Here is a 22,372-nt window from a genome sequence, read left to right as displayed (position 1 = left end):
TTATGCTGGCGAGAGCTCTTTCATGGCCTCTTTTATGACGTTAAAGTCTGTATTGAGGTATGAGAGGCTGGCCACAGATCATTTTTATGTAATCCCGCTAAAGTTTCTGGAGCCCCTTTACGGCATGCAGTGATCAATTTCGGTCTGGACTAATGCGCTGTCTCCCTCCATCAAAGAGTCCCTTATTGTGCTAAATTTACTGAATTTCCCATAGGTCTTTGACAGGGCTGGGTTTGAATTATATCACACTTCCCCTCAGTCACCCTCATCTGCAGTGTGAACATGATTTTGATGTAGCGTGGGGGTTGTTTCTTTCTCGCAGTCTTCTCTTCCTTCTCAGTTTGTCTTTCATTACATTCTCAGATCTTATTTTCTGGTTAAAAGTGGGTGGAGGCTGAGAGAAGACATACACACAGAAGATATTTCTCAAACTGTTACATAACCCATTGCAGCATCCTCCAGTCAAAGTCTGCTTTGTTGAATCATGTTTTTAGCCTTTTGTGGATGTAACTGAAACGGATGGTTGGATTCAGTAGGTGATGTTCTCTTCTATTTCCAGCATGAATCGATTACTGATGTAGTGAGATCATCTTACTGGATGCTTCTGAACTATGCGTGTCCCGTAAACTGGTTGCATGGTTTTGAAAGCATGTTAAGGAAGTAGAGTATTTTTATTTAGTTACAAAAAAGAAAGATTTTAAGTTATTATTACAGACATTTGCCTCAAAAACATTTGTGGAAAACTGTGGAATGGATTTAATGCTTATCTGTATTATTTTTCGATGTACAAATGATTTATATCCCTTAATATATATACCTATAAGTCAGCGAAGTAACCTGTCGGTAGGCTGATTTCACCCAAAAGTGCAACACTGTGTCTCTGTGCTGCTATCATAACATTCATCTGTTGTTTTGAATGGCCCATCCCTACGGTGGCCCAGTAGTGCACAACACAACGAAATTCAAAAAGCAAACATAAGTTCACAACACAACGGAAACAAGCCACAACACAACGGAAATGCTCCCGACCACTAGGGGGACAGGTGGTCTCCGGAAACGGTAAATTGCTCTCAATCTCCCATGCGTTATCGCTGGCGGTCTGGATTAGTGATGGGCAATCCGGCTCTTTTTCGTGAGTCGGCTCGTTTGACTCAGCTCACTGAAAAGAGCCGGCTCTTTTGGCTCACAAACGGCTCTTTAAAATATTTTTTTTTTCTCTATGATAGGTGTGAAAACAATTCTAATTCAATTATTAAATGAAATCATACTCGCAATGTCTCACAATTTCTTTAAAAATGCATTGATTTGTTATGAAAAAATAATACTATTAAGCATTTGCATTAGAACTTTTTAATGTATAGAAACAACATTCAAAACAAATACAATCTGAACATAATAGAACCCATATTAAAGAAAAAGCTGTTTCTCGAAGCTCCGCTAGCTTCACAGTTGGGTGCACAGTTCGCATATGCCGGTGTAGGTTGTGCGTAGAACCGGCTTTATGCGATATTGTTTTTTGGCAAATTCTACACTGTGCTTTAACATTGTCCACATCATTAAAGTGGTTCCAAATGCTGCTGTGCTTCCGACTCATTTTCCTGCTTTTGCTTTATTTTCACATGTGTTTTTCCTCTCCTCCGAGTTTGACGCTGTGTGTGTGTGTGTGTGTGTGTGTGAAATATCGGCTTTTTCGTGCCGACGCTGCTCCCTAGTGGTCGGGATCATTTCCGTTGTGTTGTGGCTATTCCGTTGTGTTATGGCTATTTCGTTGTGTTGTGGCTTGTTTCCGTTGTGTTGCGGCTTTTTTGCGTTGTGTTGTGAACTTATGTTTGCTTTTTGAATTTCGTTGTGTTGTGCACTACTGGGCCACCGTACCATCCAGCCCGACACTGCAACATTGGCTCGACCAATGGCATAATGTTGGGGCAATCTGTTTGCACAACCAACAGAAGAAGACAGTTTTCTGGAATGTTTAAATACAGCATTTATATTTCCAATTCTGTTTGATGATGCTAGTGTCGCAGAAATGACACACTCCATCTTTAAATACTGTAAAATAAAATGTGTTAAACGGAGGGTACCAAATTCTTATTGGTAGCTAACAGCATTAAGACAAAAAATTGTAACATGCAAGAAGTTTAAGAATTAGATTCCATGCAGGACTACTCATAATATAGTTAGAATATGAATATGCTTTAACTGGATTGTATTCCTAGTTTGTGTATGAATATGATGTTCATATTCTGGCCAAGAACTACCTGGTAGAGCAAGTGGGTATATCCAGTGTCTAAAACACATTCCAATAATAGTTCAGAAGTCTCTCTTTATGTTTTACTAAGCAAAGTAAATGTAATTAAAAAGTAAATAATAAATTCTGTTTATTGCACAGAACACTCTGAGAGCCCAGTAGAAAATACAGTTGTGAATATCCTGTTTACTGGCAACAAAGTGCCTCCAACCTCTCAGAATATTGTTAAAAGACTAGATTTAGTTATAGTACCTGTCAGACAGAACAGCAGAGAACTCCCTTATAGAAAGTGCATATTCCCAATGACCTTCCAATAAGTTTAAGAGTCTGCATTGCTTCCTTGACCTTATTACCCTCAGTCTTACCTGGAGCATTCATAGACACACATTTCAACCCCCTTGACTTTATTCCTTCATGTTGTCTCCAGCTGCAAGGCTTTGGTCAGGTGTAATCTGTTCTTCCCTAAACCCTTGGCCGGAGAATGGCTCCTGTCAGCTGTGCTCTCTGTTGGTGGCTTCTTTATTGCTCTCTCTTGTCAGGTCAGGTGGCCCAGGTCCAATTGTGTGTATGTGGGTGAGAGAGTGAGCGGATGTAAAATCCACAGGTCAGTGTGCCATTGGTCTTTCCTGCTGCATTCCTCTCAGCATGGTAACACACTGCTGTGACAAACATATACACACTGGCACTGATTTCAGCTCCTGAAGGTTAGAAGGGAATTAAGCTACATTGTTTGTTTTTAAAGGACTAGTTCAGCCAAAAATAAAAATGTCTGCATATATTCTGTTCTCTCATGCCTCGTAATCGAATGTGACAAAGCAAGGGGCTGTTCTGACCGAATACGTTCTTGCACTAAAAAATGCTAAAACTTCTAGAACAGAACGCTGGTGTCTCAAGACACGCTTTTCAAAGTTGATGTTCTTTTTAACCTGACACAGCATCTAAAAAATGTGGCGCAACGGCCAAAGATGCCCATCGAGCGCATGTGTACATAGAAAAACAATAGAGCACAACAGTCTGTATATACGATTCTGCATTTGCTCTATATACAAATACAATTTTTTAAGATAATTTATAAACCTTTAACCTCGTGCGACACCGCGTCCACATGCTTGGGCATTGTATTTTGGCTTCGCTATACCCAACGCATAATTTAAATCAATTTAAACCGACTGAATAAGGTTCACAAGACTCTAGACTGTCATTGGAGACTCTAACACCTCACTGGAGACATGTCACGCGCCAGCCAGCGTCAAGTCCTCAACTATCATCCCTGTTCCCAAGAATCAAGGACCACAGGACTTAACGACTTCAGACCCGTCGCCCTGACCTCTGTGGTTATGCAGTTCTTTGAGCTCCTTGTGCTTTCACGCCTCAAAGACATCACTGACCCCCTCCTGGACACCCTGCAGTTTGCATACAGAGCCAACAGGTCTGTAGATGATGCAGTCAACTTGGCCCTCCACTACATCCTCCAGCACCTGGACTCCGCAGGAACATACGCCAGGATCCTGTTTGTGGATTTCAGCTCTGCCTTCAACACCATCATCCCGGCTCTGCTCCAGGAGAAACTCTCCCAGCCAAGTGTGCCTGACTCCACCTGCAGGTGGATCACTGACAGGAAGCAGCATGTGAAGCTGGGGAAACACATCTCTGACTCACAGACCATTAGCGCTGGATTCGCCCCAGGGCTGCATTCTTTCTCCTCTGCTCTTCTCAGCTGCACATCCAGTCACCAGTCCGTCAAGCTTCTGAAGTTCGTGGACAACACCTCCCTCATCGGACTCCTCTCTGATGGTGACGAGTCCGCCTACAGGTGGGAGGTTGACCACCTGGTGACCTGGTACAATCAAAACAACCTTGAGCTCAATGCTCTAAAGACAGTGGAGATGGTTGTGGACTTCAGGAAGAACTCAGCCTCACCTGCACCTGCCCCCATCACCCTCTGTGACTCCACAATCGACACTGTGGAGTCTTTCCGCTTCCTGGGAACTATCATCTCCCAGGACCTCAAGTGAGGTCTGTTGTGCTCATCAAGAAAGCACAACAGAGAATGTACTTCCTGCGGCAGCTGAAGAAATTCAACCTGACAAAGACAATGATGGTGCACTTCTACACAGCCATCATCGAGTCACATCCCCCATCACTATCTGGTACGCTGCTACTACTGTCAAGGACAAGGGCAGACTGCAGCGTGTCATCCGGTCTGCAGAGAAGGTGATTGGCTGCAATCTGCCGCCGCTCCAGGACCTGTACGCCTCCAGGACCCTGAAGCATGCTGGAAAGATTGTGGCGGATCCTTCCCACCCCGGCCACAATCTCTTTGAGACACTCCCCTCTGGCAGAAGGCTGAGGTCCATCAGGACAAAAACCTCACGCCACAAGAACATTTTCTTCCCATTCGCCAATTGCCTTATCAACAAGGCCTGGTACCCACCCTGACACTCTCCACACTCCACCTCTGGCTCTACATGCCACTGTACTTACTCTGCTGTACTGCTCTCTTTTATTTTTATTCTTAATTTTAATATATACTGTGTGGTCATATTTATATTGCTTATATTTTAATACTTGTTTTTTATATTTAGAGAATGTGTGACACGCGCATACAACACCAAAACTAATTCCTTGTATGCGTAAAAAACATACTTGGCAATAAAGCTTTTTCTGTTTCTGATCCTGATTAAAGGGTTAAACTTATTCCGCGCCGAGTCACGTGACACAACAGCTTGCCGTCGATTTACTTGAAGTGCTCCTACGGACAGAGCCAACAAAAGTGCCTCTGGTAAGAAATCTCTCATTTTTTTCATTGAAACCTGTTTGGTTGTGAAGTGTATTGTTTGTAGTTTAGTTTGTTATGCTGCTTTCAAAAGTCTGTTCATTTTTGTTGCGTCAGTGAGCTGATAAACAGGATGTCAACATATGTGGAATCTGGCACCGCATTTCCTCAGAAGTAGAAAAAACAGGTTAGTTATTTTAAATTACTTTCAACTCTAACACAACTGTGGGTCATTTAGCTTCAATTTAATATAAATATTTTTATGTTTGTTTTGATATCACTGTGCAATATGATTCAATTCATTAACATTAGCAAATGCATTACTATTTACTGTGCATTTTCACATTGAGAATAAATAGGTTAATCCAACTGCTGAAAACTTTTGCTTTCAGAGGCTTTATTTGGAGTTAGGATGAAAATAAGTTGCATTTTCAACTTTTCTGAGACCAGTGAATAGAGACAGCACACTGGTGGTTAAGTCATTTACTAATTAGGGAACAAGGGAGCATCCTATAGCTTTCTATGCAGCTAAGTGCATTAAATAGGCCTACTAAAATCCAACCAAAAGTTCAGTTTCAGGCTGCAGATGATGTTTGGCAGACATGGGACAGTCAATCACTCACAATTTTTACAGACAGATTGGTTCACTTTTAATTGACTATATCACAATTCCAGTGGGTCAGAAGTTAACTATGAATTTAAGCAGCTTGGAAAATTCCAGAGAATGATGTCAAGACTTTAGGCAATTAGCCAATTAGCTTCTGATAGGCTAATTGGAGTCAATTGGAGTTGTACCTGTGGATGTATTTTAAGGCCTAAATTCAAACTCCTTGACTCTTTGCCTGACATCATGGGAAAATCAAAAGAAATCACCCAAGATCTCAGAAAAAAAAAATATTGTGGACCTCCACAAGTCAGGTTCATCCTTGGGAGCAATTTTAAAACACCTGAAGGTACCACATTCATCTGTACAAACAATAGTATGTAAGTATAACCACACAGCCATCATACTGTTCAGGAAGGAGATTCATTCGGTCTCCTAGAGATTCACAAAATAGATGGCATCATGAGGAAGGAAAATTATGTGGATATATTGAAGCAACATCTCAAGACATCAGCCAGGAAGTTAAAGCTCTGTCTCAAATGGGTCTTCCAAATGGACAATGACCCCAAGCATACCTCCAAAGTGGTGGCAAAATGGCTTGAGGACAACCAAGTCAAATATTTGAGTTGCCATCACAAAGCCCTGACCTCAGTCTGATCGAACATTTGTGGGCAGAACTGTGAAAGCTTGTGTGAGCGAGGAGGCCTACAAACCTGACTCAGTTATGCCAGTTCTGTCTGGAGGAATGGGACAAAATTCCAGCAACTTATTGTGAGAAGCTTGTGGAAGGCTCCAAAAAATATTTTACCCCATAAGTTAAACAATTAAAAGGGAATGCTACTAAATACTAACAAAGTGTATGTAAACTTCTGACCCACTGGCAATGTGATGAAAGAAATAAAAGCGGAAATAAATAATTCTCTTTACTATTATTCTGACATTTCACATTCTTAAAATAAAGTACTCAGAGAATGTTTTCTATGATTAAATGTCAGGAATTGTGAAAAACTGAGTTTAAATGTATTTGACTTCAACTGTATATATATTGCTTGTTTATTAGGTGCTACTTGATACAAATCAAAAAGGGAAACGGAAAATGCACACAGCAGTCACGTGGGGGTCTCGGGAGGTTAAAGTCATACCTGCTGTGAGCTCCAAGATTGCTCATCGATTTAAACTTCAACTTCTTTAAAATCGTTTTTAACAGCTACTCTATCAATAATCCTGAAGACAGATCCACCATTTAGAGAATCACAGACAACAAAGTCTGTGAAACAAGTCTAGCAGCGTCTGCTCACTTCCGTGACTCACTGTAAACGACACAAGTCGGTCTCCCTACACCCTTAAACTACATCTATATTTCTATATATCTTAATATTTTGCAGTAAAATTTTAATGTGTGGTTTCTATACTTATAATCAACAACCTAATATCAGTAGTTTCATATATTTCATTTATTATTCAATTGCGTACTTCGCAATGATTCATGAGATTGTAGTTTGTGCCCTTGTGAAAGACAGTAAGTACAGTCTTGTACCTTTTGAATTTTTGTCTGATTTTCAAATCATTTTTGCTTCAAATCAAAGTTTGTAATGTTTTGATTCACTTTGGAGCTGGTTGGTTTGGTTCATAGCTTTCATCTCTGTAATGAAATCCCAATGGAAAAAAATGTATGGGAAAAATACTTGCGTAACCCAGATAACGAAAAAAAGTGGGCGGGCACTGTTGCGCTCAGATGGATACAAAAACAAGTTTGGCGTGAACTGCCCTCCCAAGTCATACAGTTTTCGGACAACATGAGAGTGAGTAAATGGCTGAAATATTTAGTGAATTATCGCTTCAAAATGAAGAACAAATATAACTGTCAACTCCGGTTCTAGGCTGTGCAAACATTTGTTATGCAGTACAAGCCTATCTTCGTCCATATAGGTGCTAGGGATCAGTATAGTATTTAGTATCAGTAATATGTATATATTTCAAGTTTAATTGTTGGACAGAGCTCAAAGATCTGGGCTTTACCGTTTCATTCGTCTTGTGACTAGGAGCATTCTGCAGAATTTGTGCATATTTCTGTTTGAGTAAAAAGGCCACATCTTGCTGTTAAAGTCAGCATGAAATGAAAATTCACCCTATCTATTTTCTAAATGCATGTCATTGATCTTATTGTGAACATCCATAAAAATAAAACATCCATGCATGTTTTATTTGTATTTTTTTTACCTCTAATCTTCGATCTTCTGGTGAAATGACAGACTTCTCTCTTGTGACGTATGCAGGACTTCTCCAATCATTTAGTCCACTTAAACACTGCCCCTTTCTTAATACCACAACCTTGTGTAGAGTTGGATGAAGCTGTTATCTTTTACTCAGAACGCAACGTGCTTGTGTATTTATGTTGTCAGTTTGATCACAAATGTGTTGAGAATGCTGTTTTTACGTTGCAATATAGAAGTCGGTCACAACTTCTGTTTCGTGCAGCCTTTAATACCTCTTTACATTTCAAACAGCAACTCAAAGCTGCGTTTTGTCCTTTTACAACAAAATGTGTCGAGTCAGGAGAACATGCTGTTCTCATAAGTAACCTGCTAGTACTCAAGAGAGCAGTGTGGTCTGAAAGATAACCGTTTGAGGATATAAAGAGGATCTGACCCAAATATGCCTCATTTTTTGTGTGCAGATAATAAGAATTTGCATGCCTTTTTAAGAATGTTTCCTTCAGTTCCCAAGAGTTAGCATAGTTCTATTTATTTTGTTTTTATGTAAAAACACTTTAACAAATTGGGAACATTATAAGTGCATTTACATTCTCACAGATGATCTTATGGTTCCTGAATTCAGGGAAACTCAAACCTAAAGCAAGGACAAATACAAACGAAAGATCACTCCTTTAACCTTATTTTAGATGGGAGTATACAACTAAAACTCAGCATCCTCTTGAAACATCTGGTCATATTTGACAGATTAATCTGTTCTTCACCAGGTTTAACATACCCCATCATTGGCTACAGAAGAGGATAGAAGCCCTAAATGGCTTATGGCCAGTGTTGCCATGGCAGCAGGTTTTGGGATGCCTGGCATCCTCCCAAATATACTTTGTAATGAAGAATAAAAAAATCCAGAACAGAAGCGGTTAAAAGAGTGGACTGATTTGAGACTTGTGAACCCCACAGTATTTAAAGTCTATTGGGTTAAATGCATCAGTTTGGCCACACTACTCCTGTGGCCATTGTCACATGTGAGATACAAGGAAAGTAATGTAAGCAGAGTTTGTTCTTTTTTTTCAGAAATGATAAATGCTACCGTATGTACAAGCTGTTTGTCTCTGATTTTGCTCCCTGGAGTTTTATTTTGCTTGTTCTTCAAGCTATGGCCCAATTCTCAAATATCTCATTGTTCTTTTTATGTCAACATAACTGAACTGAATAACCACAAAGCCTCCATTATTTTGATATGTCTGCAGAAATCTACTTGGCACTTTCTGTAAGTGTTAATTAATTGATAATTACATAAATGGTTATCCCCTGATTCTTAATTTAGTCAAAGGCTTCAGGATATATACCATCTGGGACACAGTAGACTTCAGTTATCTAATTCTCTCTCTCTCCCATCTTTATGGTGAGACATAATTTATGAAATGAAAAGTGAATGACAGCATATTTGATGCTAGTTTATGTCAATCAAATAATTGCATTCACATATTCCTAGCTGCTTTGAAAAAACAGTGATGTGGACAGTTCTAAGATAGATGCTGTATACTATTAACAAATTGGAGGAATATAAAGATAAGAAAATAAAAGATGCTGTCATTGAACTCCAGGCTATAAATGTCTGTTGAATGTAAATCTCAAAGAAAGAGTACTGGTGAGATCAACTCCTGAATGTTAACCTGGAAAACGATATATAAAAAAACAACAGTCAGGTGTATCCTACATTCCTCACTGTGATGTGTCTGATTAAGAATGTAAAACTGTTGTTGTGGAAGCTCTTTCTAATGCAGTTTATTGAAAATAGATGTTCTGTTGCTTGACTGGTACCGTTCTATAGGTGTTGGTTCCTCTTATGCCTCCTACACACTACACGACTTTCAAAAGACGTTGGATTGTAGGAGAAGTGATACGAGATACAAATGCAGGATCATACGTTATGCATTTCAGAATATGATGTGTATGTTTTTAATTGCTTCAAGGCATCATGTATTTTATTGGTTACAATATGAAAAAGTACCTCCTACTGTAAAATCTATCTATTTGTTTACCTGACTGTCCAAGAGAATTGGCAATTTCTCTCCAACTCTTCTCTTTCTCCACCCGGTTGTGTTACAGTTCAGATGAAACATCAAATAAGCACTGGTGCTCCTGCCAATGTTCCTCTAATTTTTCCTCAATTTCTTCAGTCCAATGAGAGTTTCTTGATACAGTAGCCTTGCTAGGACTCCCACTGAAACTTCCCGTGCGCTGTTTCTTGCTCTCTTATTGGCTGTAGGTCAACGCTGCATTTGTATTCAGTTAAAATATATTTCACATTGCACGATTTGGAATAATAATAATAATAATAATAATACATTTTATTTAAAGCGCCTTATCAGGACACCCAAGGACACTGTACAAAACAGATAAAAACCATTAAAACAGTAAACAATAAAATTGGCAAAACAACATTGAGGTGATATGGGTCAGGCGGAATATGATTGTCTAAACAAGTGAGTTTTGAGTTTGGATTTGAAAAGATTAAATGAGTTGATGGTACGAAGATCTGGAGGGAGGGAATTCCAAAGATGGGGAGCAGAGCGACTAAACGCCCTGTTCCCCGTTGTGACAAGACGAGCAGGGGGAACAGAAAGATGGCAGGTGTGAGATGACCAGAGTGAACGAGTAGGGATGTTTAAATGGAGAAGATCTGAGATATATAGAGGAGCCATGTTATGAACTGCTTTGTAAGTAATGAGAAGTATTTTAAAGATGATCCTCTGTTTGACAGGAAGCCAGTGAAGTTGTTGCAAGACGGGAGTGATATGATGAAAAATAGGGGTCTGAGTAATCAGGCGTGCAGCAGAGTTCTGTAGGAGCTGCAGCTTCTGGAGCGACTTATTAGGGAGGCCAAACAGGAGTGAGTTGCAGTAATCTAACCGAGATGTGATAAGACTGTGAACCAGGATGGCGGTGGTTTTGGAGTAAGAGAGGGACGGAGGCGGGAAATGTTACGCAGGTGGAAATAAGCTGACCGGGTGATGCTGTTAATGTGAGAGTGGAAGGATAAAGTGCTGTCAAGGACGACACCCAGACTCTTAACCTGAGGGGAGGGAAGGATAGTTGAGTTATCAATGGTAATGGAAACTTTATTAGCTTTAGAGAGGGTATGAGGTGTGCCCACCAGGAGGACTTCGGTTTTTGAACTGTTCAGTTTGAGAAAGTTGGATGAAAACCAAGAGTGAATTTCTTGGAGACAGAGGGTAAGAGAGGTTGGCGGGAGTAAAGAAGATGGTTTAGTAGAGAGGTAGAGCTGGGTGTCAGTCCACGTAGCAATGAAATTTAATGTTATGTTTACGGAGGATGTGACCAAGAGGGAGGATGTATATGATAAAAGGAGAGGCCCCAATACAGAGCCTTGGGGCACTCCGGCGGAGACGGGAAGGTAACGGATTTCTGGGTTTTTAGTTGTATGAACTGTGTGCGATCAGAGATGTATGAAGTAAACCAGGCTATGGGAGTGTGGGTGATACCAATAGATGATAATCGACTGAGAAGGGTGGGATGAGAAATGGTATCAAAAGCTGCTGTGAGGTCCAGAAGAATGAGAATTGAAAGTAACCCAGAATCAGAAGCCATAAGAAGGTCATCTGAAATTTTGATGAGTGCGGTTTCAGTGCTGTGAAGGGGACGGAAGCCAGATTGAAACTGCTCAGTAGATGCTATTCGACATGAGGTGAGTATGAAGTTGAAAAGCAACTGTTTTTTCCAGGATTTTGGATATGAAGGGTAAATTAGATATGGGACGGAGATTGCTAAAATTAGTGGGGTCCAGACCAGGTTTTTTCAGAATGGGTGTGACCGAGGCAATTTTGAGTGAAGGGGGGACTGAACCAGAGCTTAGGGAGGAGTGAATAATCTCAGTGATGAGAGGGGCAAGTGAAGAGCAGCAGGATTTAACCAGGCTGGTGGGAAGTGGGTCAAGCTGACATGTGGAGGGTTTAGATTTATGAATAATGTCCGAAATGGAATCACAGACAGGTCCAGATATTTAACATCCTAGATATTTTGCTGATATCGGTGATGCGTCGGCGCTTCTCTCAAATCACATCTTTTGATAATTCATACATTTGCATTCGTTGCTCACGGGAGCAAGCTCTGATATGCCTATGATTCCAAGCTTTTGTCTGCGATTTCCACTAAACTGTCGGTGAGTGAAAATCGGGCCAGTGTAATTACACATTTGTCTGAAACTGGCTTTCTGGCGATGTAAGACATGAACCGTATCTCACTCTGCCTGAGGTACATATTATCCTGAAACACACACATACTGTACATCCTTATCAAAACGTCTTTAAACATGATCCCTGTCAGTGTTGGGTAAGTTTTAATAGATAGATGAAGGATGGATTAATGAAGATATGGAGGGATGGAAAAGACAGAAAGATAGAGAAGACATACCTGTTTCTAATTTGGAAATGTACGTGTGATGGCATCACCATCCTCATGGGTATCAAACACCCATATGTTTCCAGATGGATCCAGATGTTCACTGTTTTGCAGCCTCTGGAAACCATCCTTGGCTCGGTCTTCTTTTAAAGAGACAGTTCATCCAAAAATGAAATTGTCATAATTTACCCACCCATATGCCATTCCAAACTCATCTGACATTCTCTCTTATGCAGAACACAGAAGAGGATGTTTTAATGAATATCTTGGTCTGTCTTTTCAATAAAAAGTACCTAAAATGATTATAAAAGTAGTTAATGTGACTTGTGCGTCATATTCATAAGACATATACGTTTGTGAGCAAATATGAGCTGTGACTAAAATCTTGAGTTGTTTCTCACCAAAACCAAAATGAAATGCCTTAAGAAGACTTGGGATATGACACACAGGTCACATGGATTACTTTCATGAAACATTTGGGCACTTTTTTTAAAGCTTTAAAATGAGTATCATCTGACTTTGTATTGAAAAGATGAACCACAATATTCATTAAAACATCTCCTTTTGTCTTATGCATAAGAAAGATGCAGAAGAAGAAAGAAGTAACATGGGTTTGAAACGGCATTAGGGTGAGTAAATTATGACACATTTAATTTTTGGGTGAGCCTTTCACTATTTTGGGTTGAAGCCATAAGTCTGTTGATATCCAAAGCATATAAAATGACATTATACTGTAAATGGGAACAAACAGGTGTCACAGAAAGGACAATGGTTCTACAATCTGGATTTATTCCGTGTGCTTTGCAAGAATATAAATAAAAGACAAAACTTACAAAATCTGTGCTGGAAGCCCAAGCCTATCTACACGTTAGTCCGCAATGATAACTAAACAATTCCACCCATTGCGTATACAACTGTGTTGTTTTAATGTTTTGACCTGTGAAATTTGGTACCTTGTTTACCAATGTAATTTCTTGAGATTCATTTTAGTTTTTCTGTCATTCTTAGTATATTTTTTGTTCATTACATTTACATATATGAACAATGATTCAACAAAATATTTATTTACAATACTGTGGCAAAATTCTACAGTGACAATGAGTGAAAATAAGATATTTGTTTTACATATATATTTTTTAATCTGAAACGAAAGTGGAGCAATCCACACATTCAGTTCCTCTGCAGTACTAGAATAATATTTGTTTTGTTTTTTAGAATGGCTACGTATTCAAGCTTGACGTATCATATAAAAATAATGTAACATTAAAACGACATCAGACAAGAATTGCACAAAAAGAATAATAATAATAATAGTAAATGTTACCGTAATGGTAATATAGCTCTCTATTAAACATTAAAATGTCAATGCCAATATGAATATTAATCTGTACTGCATTGCCAATTATGTCAACAACCATTCCATAATGATTTTGGCAAAAGACAAAACCATTTCATGGTTGTCCAGTGCAATTAGTTCATTCACATTGTGCATATTATTTTTCTATCATTGACCACAAATAAACCAAAAAAAATTAAAATAAAACAAAGTACAGCAATTATATCAATTTTTATCCGAGTCCAGACATGCCATGGTATTTTGGACAAGATGTTTAGTGAGAAGTCAGTGTAGTGTGTCAGAGTCACCATAGTAACCATCTCCACGGCATTTTGCCTTTCCCCCAGCTGTCTCTCACACGACAAAGTTCTATGACGGCCAATGTCCTTCGGAATGCAGCAAAACCACAATTCGGAATCGCTGGTACATTCAAATTCGACAGACTTCTGTTTGTCCTATGCAGTGTGTTTGTGCGTATGCATACGAGTGTTTCGTAAAAGGCCACGGGTCCACGTCAGTAGTCCTTGTACGCGTACATCAAGTCCCCGTTGAAAAATCCTTGAGTGAATCCGTACACATGCGTTAAGAGAGGCTCCACTGACACGTTTAGGTTCCGTATTTGCAATGCATGTGAGTGAGGGTCCATGTTAGGGGCAGGCTACATTCTCTGAATTCCACTGTAATAGACATGGGCGTCCGCCATTGCCCTGTGAATAAAATCACATCACTTATCCAAAGTGTCCATCAAAAAAAGCCCTCCCTTCTCCAGCTCACATGGACTGCATGCTTTCAACTACACTGCATGTCTCAGGACTGGCTCATTTTTGCTTGTGTTTTTCATTCATAGCCAAAAACAAACAAAAAAAGGAGAAAGAAAACGCAACTGAAAAAAATTGTAAAGGAAGGAAAAGAACAACGAACGTTTTAAGAGACGCATCATTTTGCGAATGTCTCAGTAAATATGCTTTTGTTAAATGCTATCTGACATATTGCCCTTTCAGATAGGCTGCAAATTAGTTTTAAGCTTTAATAGATTGTTAAAACAAGCTCTTAAGTCATGTGCTGTTTAGAAAACGCAAAGCTGTCTGGTTTAAAAAAATCTCCCTTAATAAGGGACTTTTTTCCGATAAGCATTAATTGGTACAAAAAATGAATTCAATATGTGACGCACAAACAAGACAAGCAAAATGTCCTTCTGTGAAGTCCAATCTCCGCTTCTGTGCCAGCCATTTAGGATGCCCAACTCAAAAATCTCTTCACCTCGCTAACTACGCTGTCTAGTGAGGAGTAAAGTAAATCCCGACATTAAAAAAAACAACATGTTTATAAGGCTTGTAGCAGCATTACGGTTTTAAGTTGTCATTCAAGCAGTCGAGGGGAGTGTGGGGGTGTAGGCGAGGGGAAAAGGCTGGAGAGTTGCTTCCCAATGAAGCGTAGGAAAAGAAAAGTGAGGAACAGAGGAAAGGAGAAATAAAAAAGGGAGGAGGAAAAATTGAATGAAAAACAACTGCTAGCAACACTTTGTGTTTTGGAGAAGAAAGTGAGCGCACAGAGGCGCTTGATTGGCAGCATGGCAGCCTGAGTGTTGATCGGGACCGTCCCGTATCGTGCTGCGGCCAGAGAGGTGAGGGAGCGAGAGAGATAAAAAGAAAGGGAAGGATCGGAGGAGAGAAAAGACAGCGGCAGCGTCATCATGCAGAGGCCACGGTAAACGGGCGGGCTGGGCCGGGCGGAGAGACGCGGGCGGGCTTGTCACAGTTCACTGGGCCCATGGCTCCGTGGGGGGCCTCTAGAGGGCGCTCTCTGTAAGGCACACACACAGGAGTGGACAGTATTTTGGGTGTATATTAGAAAATAGTGGTCTCATACTTGGTGTTGGCTCCTCTTTTGGCTTCTTGTCCTGGCTCGACTATCCAGGGGACATTGGCATGGCCCTTTTGATCCATGGAGGGCTGCTCCATCTGGGGTAGACACAGGAGAGAGAACAAGCTTTTTAGGGAGAGGTAATTAAGAGGTTTAAGGAGCGGTCACAATGTAGACCTTTGTGAATGCAGGAGAACTGGTATGCAAGCATACTGTACATGGCAAATTTTGGTTGTGTAGAAATGATCTACTTTTTTAAGATATATAAAAATGTTTATTTTTTTTTTTACTTTGTATCGAAAATTAGTAATTTACAGATTTGAGTCCTTTTAAAGAGATAGTTCACCCAAAATAAGGACTTAAATTTTGCTCCGTTTCTCACCCAAAATGATCGTATTCTTCAGAAGACATTGATTAAACCACTCGATTGGATGGATACATTTTATGATGCCTTTTTGTTTTTTTTAGAGCTTGAAAGTTTTGGACCCCACTGAATTACATTGTATTAGAGCCCGACCGATAAAGGATTTTGAAGGCCGATACCGATACAAATATTTGTTGGGTTTAAAATCCGATAAACCGATATATCGGCCGATATTTTTTTTTTTATATTTATTTTTTTTTTTTTTTTCCAGAAACGCGCAACAAAACATTAACAGATTTCCCTAACATTAGTTATTTGTAGTTATTTATGAGTTTTAACTAAAATAATATGATAATGCATTTTAAAAAGAAACTTGTTTCTTTTATTGTCACAACAGAACAGAGGAACATCAAAATATATTAAAGTTCTGATAAATAAAATGTATAAAAATACAAACTTAAGATATGAAACGTAAAGTCCTTTTGAACAAAAACACAAAAACAACAACAACCAAATCAAAGTTACCAGTATTAAAAGACTTGGTATACCTTCATAAATATAACTTTAAACTATACTACTTATAAATTGCTAACAGTATATATGAGGTAGTAAATGATTGCTGCTACAGCCACAACTATTACTACCAGCGTTATTATTATTATTATTATTATTGACAGTAATAATTACAAAAAATAATGATGACATTATTACTAGATATATCATCATAATTTATATTATCATTAAACAAGATAAAGGTCATTCCTAAATGTTTGTGTGCGTGTGTATTGTAATAATTAGTCCCACTCCCTACATTGCCTTATAAGCTACCTTATAATTACAATGTCAGCTTGCTTATCCCTTTACCTGCACTTTTTAAATTCTTTCCATCAAGCTACATCAAACCATTTTCAATCATCAGTTGCTGCCTGCCTTCTAAAACCTATTATTTAGCGATTCTAAATCCATTATGTGACTCGTTAATGCTGCGGCTGAACGACAGTCTGCAACGCACACTTGACGTCGTTGGATTCACACACATCATGTAAAAGAAAAGCTAACTTTGTCTTTTATGCACAAGATACGTTTGATACTTTTTCTCTGTCTAAATGTTCACTCCTCCTAAGTCTAACTTACATTTTACAATGCAGGGACTGTAACTAGAGATATGCTAGTTATAAATACAGTAATAATCATTACTTTATTTAGGCAGAAAAAGTTCGTTGTGGTTTCCAAGCTCATTAATGTTAACGTTAGCGGTCTTCCACTGATGATAGTGGCATTAGCTAGCTTTGTGGTTAGCTAGTCTATGATGAGCCATAATTTAGCAATGGATAACGTCATACTGCAAATTGTAAAACATACATTTTCAATATAACAGGCCAAGGAGAGATGATACGTCTCATTGCTATAACTGTCACGCGCTATTAAAGAAATACTTCAGTCACATCGTCAAAAGTTAAAAGGACAGTCAGTCAACTACACTGTAACAACGTAACGTAATTATTACTAGCTAATTCCACTTCACTCTCGGCTTATTTAACAGCAGCAAAACTGGACATGTTAGTCACAAATTTTGTCATGCTTATTTGAGTTAAGAGAACTGATGGAGATGTTCTTTTAATTGTTATTCAAGCAATGTATGTGACCAACTCACCATGGCATGAACACACTTCACCGATGATCTCACTCGCGGATAACTGATTCTCTCTGCTCGACTCTGGCTGGATCAGCAGATTGCAGGATGTGTGGCGCGTTATACACGAGTGTTGCCAACAGGGACGGTGTAGAGTGCCCTCTGGTGGACAAACTATACAACTCCAACACTCATGCCATGGTTGAAGGGTGTTTCGTCCGTTTTTTTTTTTTTTTTTTTAAATATTCATTTATCGGCCATTATAAACGCCGATACCGATAGTTTGGAAAATGCCTAATATCGGCCGATAATATCGGCCTGCCGATAAATCGGTCGAGCTCTACATTGTATGGACAAAAACACATAATACAGTGGCAAGAAAAAGTATGTGAATGCTTTGTAATTAGCTGGGAAGCAGCAAAGCAGCCCCAAATCATGATACTCCCTGTTTTCATGTTGGTATGTGGTGACCTTTTAATGCTAAATGTACTGCTACGTGTTTTTCCCTAGTAATTCAACCTTAGTTTCATCAGGCCACAAAATATTTTCCCAGTAGCGTTGTGGAGTGTCAAGATGGTCTTTGGCAAACTTCAGGGGTGCAGCAATGTTTTTGTTGGAAAGCAGCAGCTTCCTTCATGGTGTCCTGCCATGGACACTAGGGCTGGGGCAAAAAAAATTGATTCTGTTACAAATTACTATTTTTGAGCTAAACGATTTTAAAATCATCTTCCTGATGAAAAATTAAAAAAAAATATTTGATAAATATGCTACAATGATTAATTTATAAACATAGGAAGCTATATTTGTGCAGATTTCCACACTAACAGGTTTTCTTTGAGAAGTTTTGTCTCTTTAATTCTTTACGTTTAGTCCTTTAATGCACCACTGCTATAGCCATCAAAGCACTGTTGTTCACTGTCGGATGTCAATGTTTTGCCATGCTCAATGGTCCTGTTATACAAAAGTTTGAGCGATGTTGTGGAGAGTAGATGTCAGAGAGTAGATGTCAGAAGTCATTTTGTGCAGATTTTGTATGACACTGCTTTAGTTAGTAGTTTAGTTTTAAAATGGCTTATCAAACTGTTGGATTTGCAACATTAACAGTCTAACAGCAAGGGTATTCACTCGCAGTGTCGGGTAATTTACCTGCCTTTGTCGACAAGAAATGCCGCTAGACACAAAGACGTGTGCTTGAGGAAACACACAAGATTATATTTTGAAGAACAGAAAAAAGAATTTGCTTATTTGCGCTTTGGCGCCCACACATGCAGCTGCAAATTAAATGTAGTGACATTGGGACTACAGGTGAATTGTCATGTGTGTCATAATTCAGTACAGCCCCAGAAATGGATCTTGAACAAGTTTACTCTTTAGCCTCCATTTGTATGTTGCAAAATTATCATTATGATTATAGTAGTAGCCTATGGTAATATATGTTATATTTTATATTCTAAATTAGTTTGATAAGTTAAAAAGATATATTTATTTGTTGAATACAAATGGACATAATGGAGCATAACTCCTTGCCTAGCTCATACAATGCACTGACTGGATGATTGGTAGTTTTGCATGTCCCTACCTTTTTACCTGCAAATGATATATTACGGAGTAAAATTGTTGTTTTAGACACAACTGTTCTTGAATAGACATTTCCTTCTGAGAAAAATAAGTTAAAAGTTTTTATATAAAAACATTACTTACAGAATCACAATACATATCCAACCAGCTACAAAATATCGTAGTATCGAATCGGGAGGTCTGTGGCAATTCCCAGTCCTAATTGGCACCATGCCTGTTTAATGTTTTCTGCATAGTACACTCATGAACAGAGATGTTAACCAGTTCAATGATTCCTTAAAGTGGTTTTTTTTTTTTACCTCATTGAGCATTCTGCGGTGTGCCCTTTGAGTCCTCTTTGCTGGACAGACACTTATAGGTAGAGTAGCCACAGTACTGAATCATCTCCATTTATAGACAGTTTATCTAACTGTGGACAGATTAATATTTGAGCTATTTGAGAACTTTGTAATCCTTTCCAGCTCTATGCAAAGCAACAATTCTTGTTCGTAGGACTTCTGAGATAAATTTTTTACGAGGCATGGTCCACATCAGCAGATGCTTCTTGTGAATAGCAAACTCAAAATGTTTGAGTGGTTTTTATAAGTCAAAGTAGCTCTAACCCACACCGCCAACCTTGTTTAATTAATTGGATGCCAGGTTTGCCAACTCCTGAATCTGATCAGCTTTTGTTAATGTCATTAGCCTAGGGCAGTCATACTCAAATGGCAGGCCGCGGTCTGTATCCAACCCCAGCAAAGGGTCAATACGAACCAAAACCGCACCAAACCTAAAGATATCGAAGTCAATAAAAACATTTGACAGCTTTCAAACATGATTGACTGGGTGCTGTGCAGCTTCTCTAGCAGTGGTGAAGAAACACCAGCCCGGGACCACGTCCTATCTAATCGTATATGTATATGCAAATTAGTCTCGTGACAAGATCGTATCCTATCCAATCATGTGCGTTTATGCAAATTAACCTTGTGACGAAATCTGCGTCCTATCCTATTGTAGCAGAAAATTACAGTGAGCAGCAACATGGATGCCTCTTGCTAAAACACACTGCAGAAAACAAGAATGAAGCAAAGTGAACTTCATGTGTCTGAAATAAGTCCGACCGTTTAGCTAAACCAGATTTGTGACCGCACCTTTAAACAATTACTTTTTCATTTGATATTACTAGAGTAGTATAGTGGAGTTCTTATGAGAATGTTTCCATTATTTTATATTTATATTCCATGTATAGGCCTACTTAACTAGTATTTTAAGCTTTACTATTGTGATGTACATTGTTTGCTATTGGTAGATTTTCACATTATGGAAAATATAAAAACGGTCCATTCAGGCTTTTACATTTTCTCTCAAAGGGTACATCAGAATTCCCATAATGCATCTTTCTATAGTAACAAGGCCTTCTATGAACCTTGGGTATCTAAAAATATTCAAACACAAATACTGGACTGCTGTCATTCAGCATCAAAACAAACTGTTTATTTTATCTTTTAATATTTATATTGAAGTGTACCTGGTTGATAAACTAATTGAATTATTTTAACCTTTTTGTAGAATATTCCCCAAACCCCACTTCTTTGGCTTTGTCTCTGGGGCTCCAATTCACAATCCTTGCCTACAGTAAGTTTGAAAGGACTTTATGATTATTTCTTCTAGGAAGTACTATAGCTGCCAACTTGTAAATGTATAATAACTATTTCATAAAATTGATTAAGCATTCCTTATGTCATTTATTAGTTACAGTATACTACTGACACCATGTAAGTTATTGTCTGGAACTTTGCTGGTAAGGAAATGTAGAGGCCGGACCTCTTGAAACTTTAATTAAATACCCCTGGACTAGGGGTTCACATACTTTTTCCAACCTACATTGTGAATGCTTAAATTATGTATTCAATATGTACATTTAACATTACAATAGTGTGTGTGTTATTAGTTAAAACAGATATGTTCATTATTGTAGCTTAGATGAAGCACTAACCAGATTTTAAGACACATTTATACATAAATGCAGGTAACTTCAAATGATTCAAATTTTTTCTCACCACTGTTTGTCCAAAATATCTTTTGTTTGTGTTCCACAGCAAAAATACAGTAATAAGAGTTAGCATGAGGTTGAGTAAATGAGAGAATTATAATTTTTAGGTATACTATCCCTTTAAGCTTTGAAGCAAGGCACCATCCACTGCCATTGTATTGAAAAGACAACCTGAAATATGACACAATTTTCAAAATTATTTTTAAATCAGTAATGTCAAACTAATTAATTTTGTCACATTCTAGAAGTCTGCATCTCCATCTTGGAAAAATTGTCAAAACTACCCCACAACTAGTACATCTTTATCAACCAATCAAAACATTGTTCCTTGTTGCCACGGTACCTCAGACTTGCTCCACATTAAGCTGAGCTATACATGGCCCAGAAATATGATTCTCTACAAGAACAATAAACACAAGTACACACACACACACACAAATGCACAAACGAGTCATTTGCATCTGCTGTTGGCTTGTCTTGCAATCTTTATCATGACTATCCATATGTAGCTGCATGAATATTAAATAACATAATCCTCACTGCCTGACTACCTCTGCTCTCAAACACACCCACACTAACTTAATTCTTCTCCACATTTGAACACTTTAAAAAGGAAAGGGACACTAATCTTACACAATAAACCTTTAATATGAGGCATCAACCTGAAAAGGAGGTTAATGGTTTGATAACACACTTTTAGGGGAGGGTGAGTTGGTGTCTTGGATAAGAAATACAGAAATATTTTCTTTCATGTTTTTTCAGAATATTTAGTCAGTGTATATTTTGGACTGACAGGAGGGTAACAGAAGATGAACAAGATTTAACATAGCAAATAAAGCAAACAAAATGGACAAACTTAAATTAAATCAGTTTTTTTTTAAAAGCTTCAGGGACAGCATCTGTCACATGCTGTTGATTTTCCACATAAAATGATTTAGACTTTAGTTGGTAAAAACAATTGTAAGTGCCTTCCTTTTGTTTTGCTTTGACAAGTCAACATTTTTTGTAACTTGTATTTGACCTGGAATATAACTTAAAAAAAAAAATAATAATGTTTCTTTGTACTCCCGTTTGTGTTTTAGTCTATAAAAGTTGGTGTGTTTTTGTATTGTTCTTGGATACATTTACAAATGTATTAATGATGAAATGTTTAATGAATTTGTTACATTGTTATATGAATAAATCTTTTTTATTTCTTTTGAAAAACTTGTTGATGAAACGTTTTATAATAAATAGGCTATATTAGGAACCTTGGAATATAAATTAAATGCATTTGAAGATCAAGTTTAACTAACTTTTAAAA

The 22,372-nt window shown here is 38.3% G+C and overlaps 1 protein-coding gene and 1 long non-coding RNA gene across 7 annotated transcripts in view; one reads left to right on the top strand and one right to left on the bottom strand.

The window, feature by feature from the left end:
* Positions 1-472: 472 nt before the first annotated feature.
* On the top strand, positions 473-22,180 carry LOC127637165 (uncharacterized). 2 transcript variants are annotated; one of them, XR_007969679.1, is made up of 4 exons: positions 473-536; positions 4,935-5,030; positions 5,142-5,211; positions 20,586-22,180. It is a non-coding gene; the product is annotated as an uncharacterized LOC127637165 (long non-coding RNA). The 2 variants fall into 2 exon arrangements; XR_007969678.1 differs by lacking the exon at positions 473-536 and having other exon boundaries at positions 4,039-5,030.
* The window catches only part of LOC127637164 (ankyrin repeat and sterile alpha motif domain-containing protein 1B-like), a 213,690-nt gene continuing 204,355 nt past the window's right edge, over positions 13,038-22,372 (bottom strand). For 4 of the 5 annotated variants that reach the window (XM_052118088.1, XM_052118087.1, XM_052118090.1 and 1 more), the window contains 2 exons: positions 15,469-15,560; positions 13,038-14,306 (listed from right to left, as the gene is read on the bottom strand). In XM_052118088.1, coding sequence (XP_051974048.1) covers positions 14,258-14,306; positions 15,469-15,560 — 141 coding nt within the window. In that variant the 3' untranslated portion in view covers positions 13,038-14,257. Of the gene's footprint in view, positions 15,561-22,372 lie in introns of all 5 variants that reach the window. The other variant, XM_052118089.1, reaches the window with a different exon arrangement.

The sequence above is a fragment of the Xyrauchen texanus genome, chromosome 45 (genome assembly GCF_025860055.1).
Source record: "Xyrauchen texanus isolate HMW12.3.18 chromosome 45, RBS_HiC_50CHRs, whole genome shotgun sequence".
NCBI classification, from domain to species: domain Eukaryota; kingdom Metazoa; phylum Chordata; class Actinopteri; order Cypriniformes; family Catostomidae; genus Xyrauchen; species Xyrauchen texanus.
The sequence above is the reverse complement of the archived record's forward strand: the minus strand, read 5'-3'. Positions and strand labels throughout refer to the sequence as shown.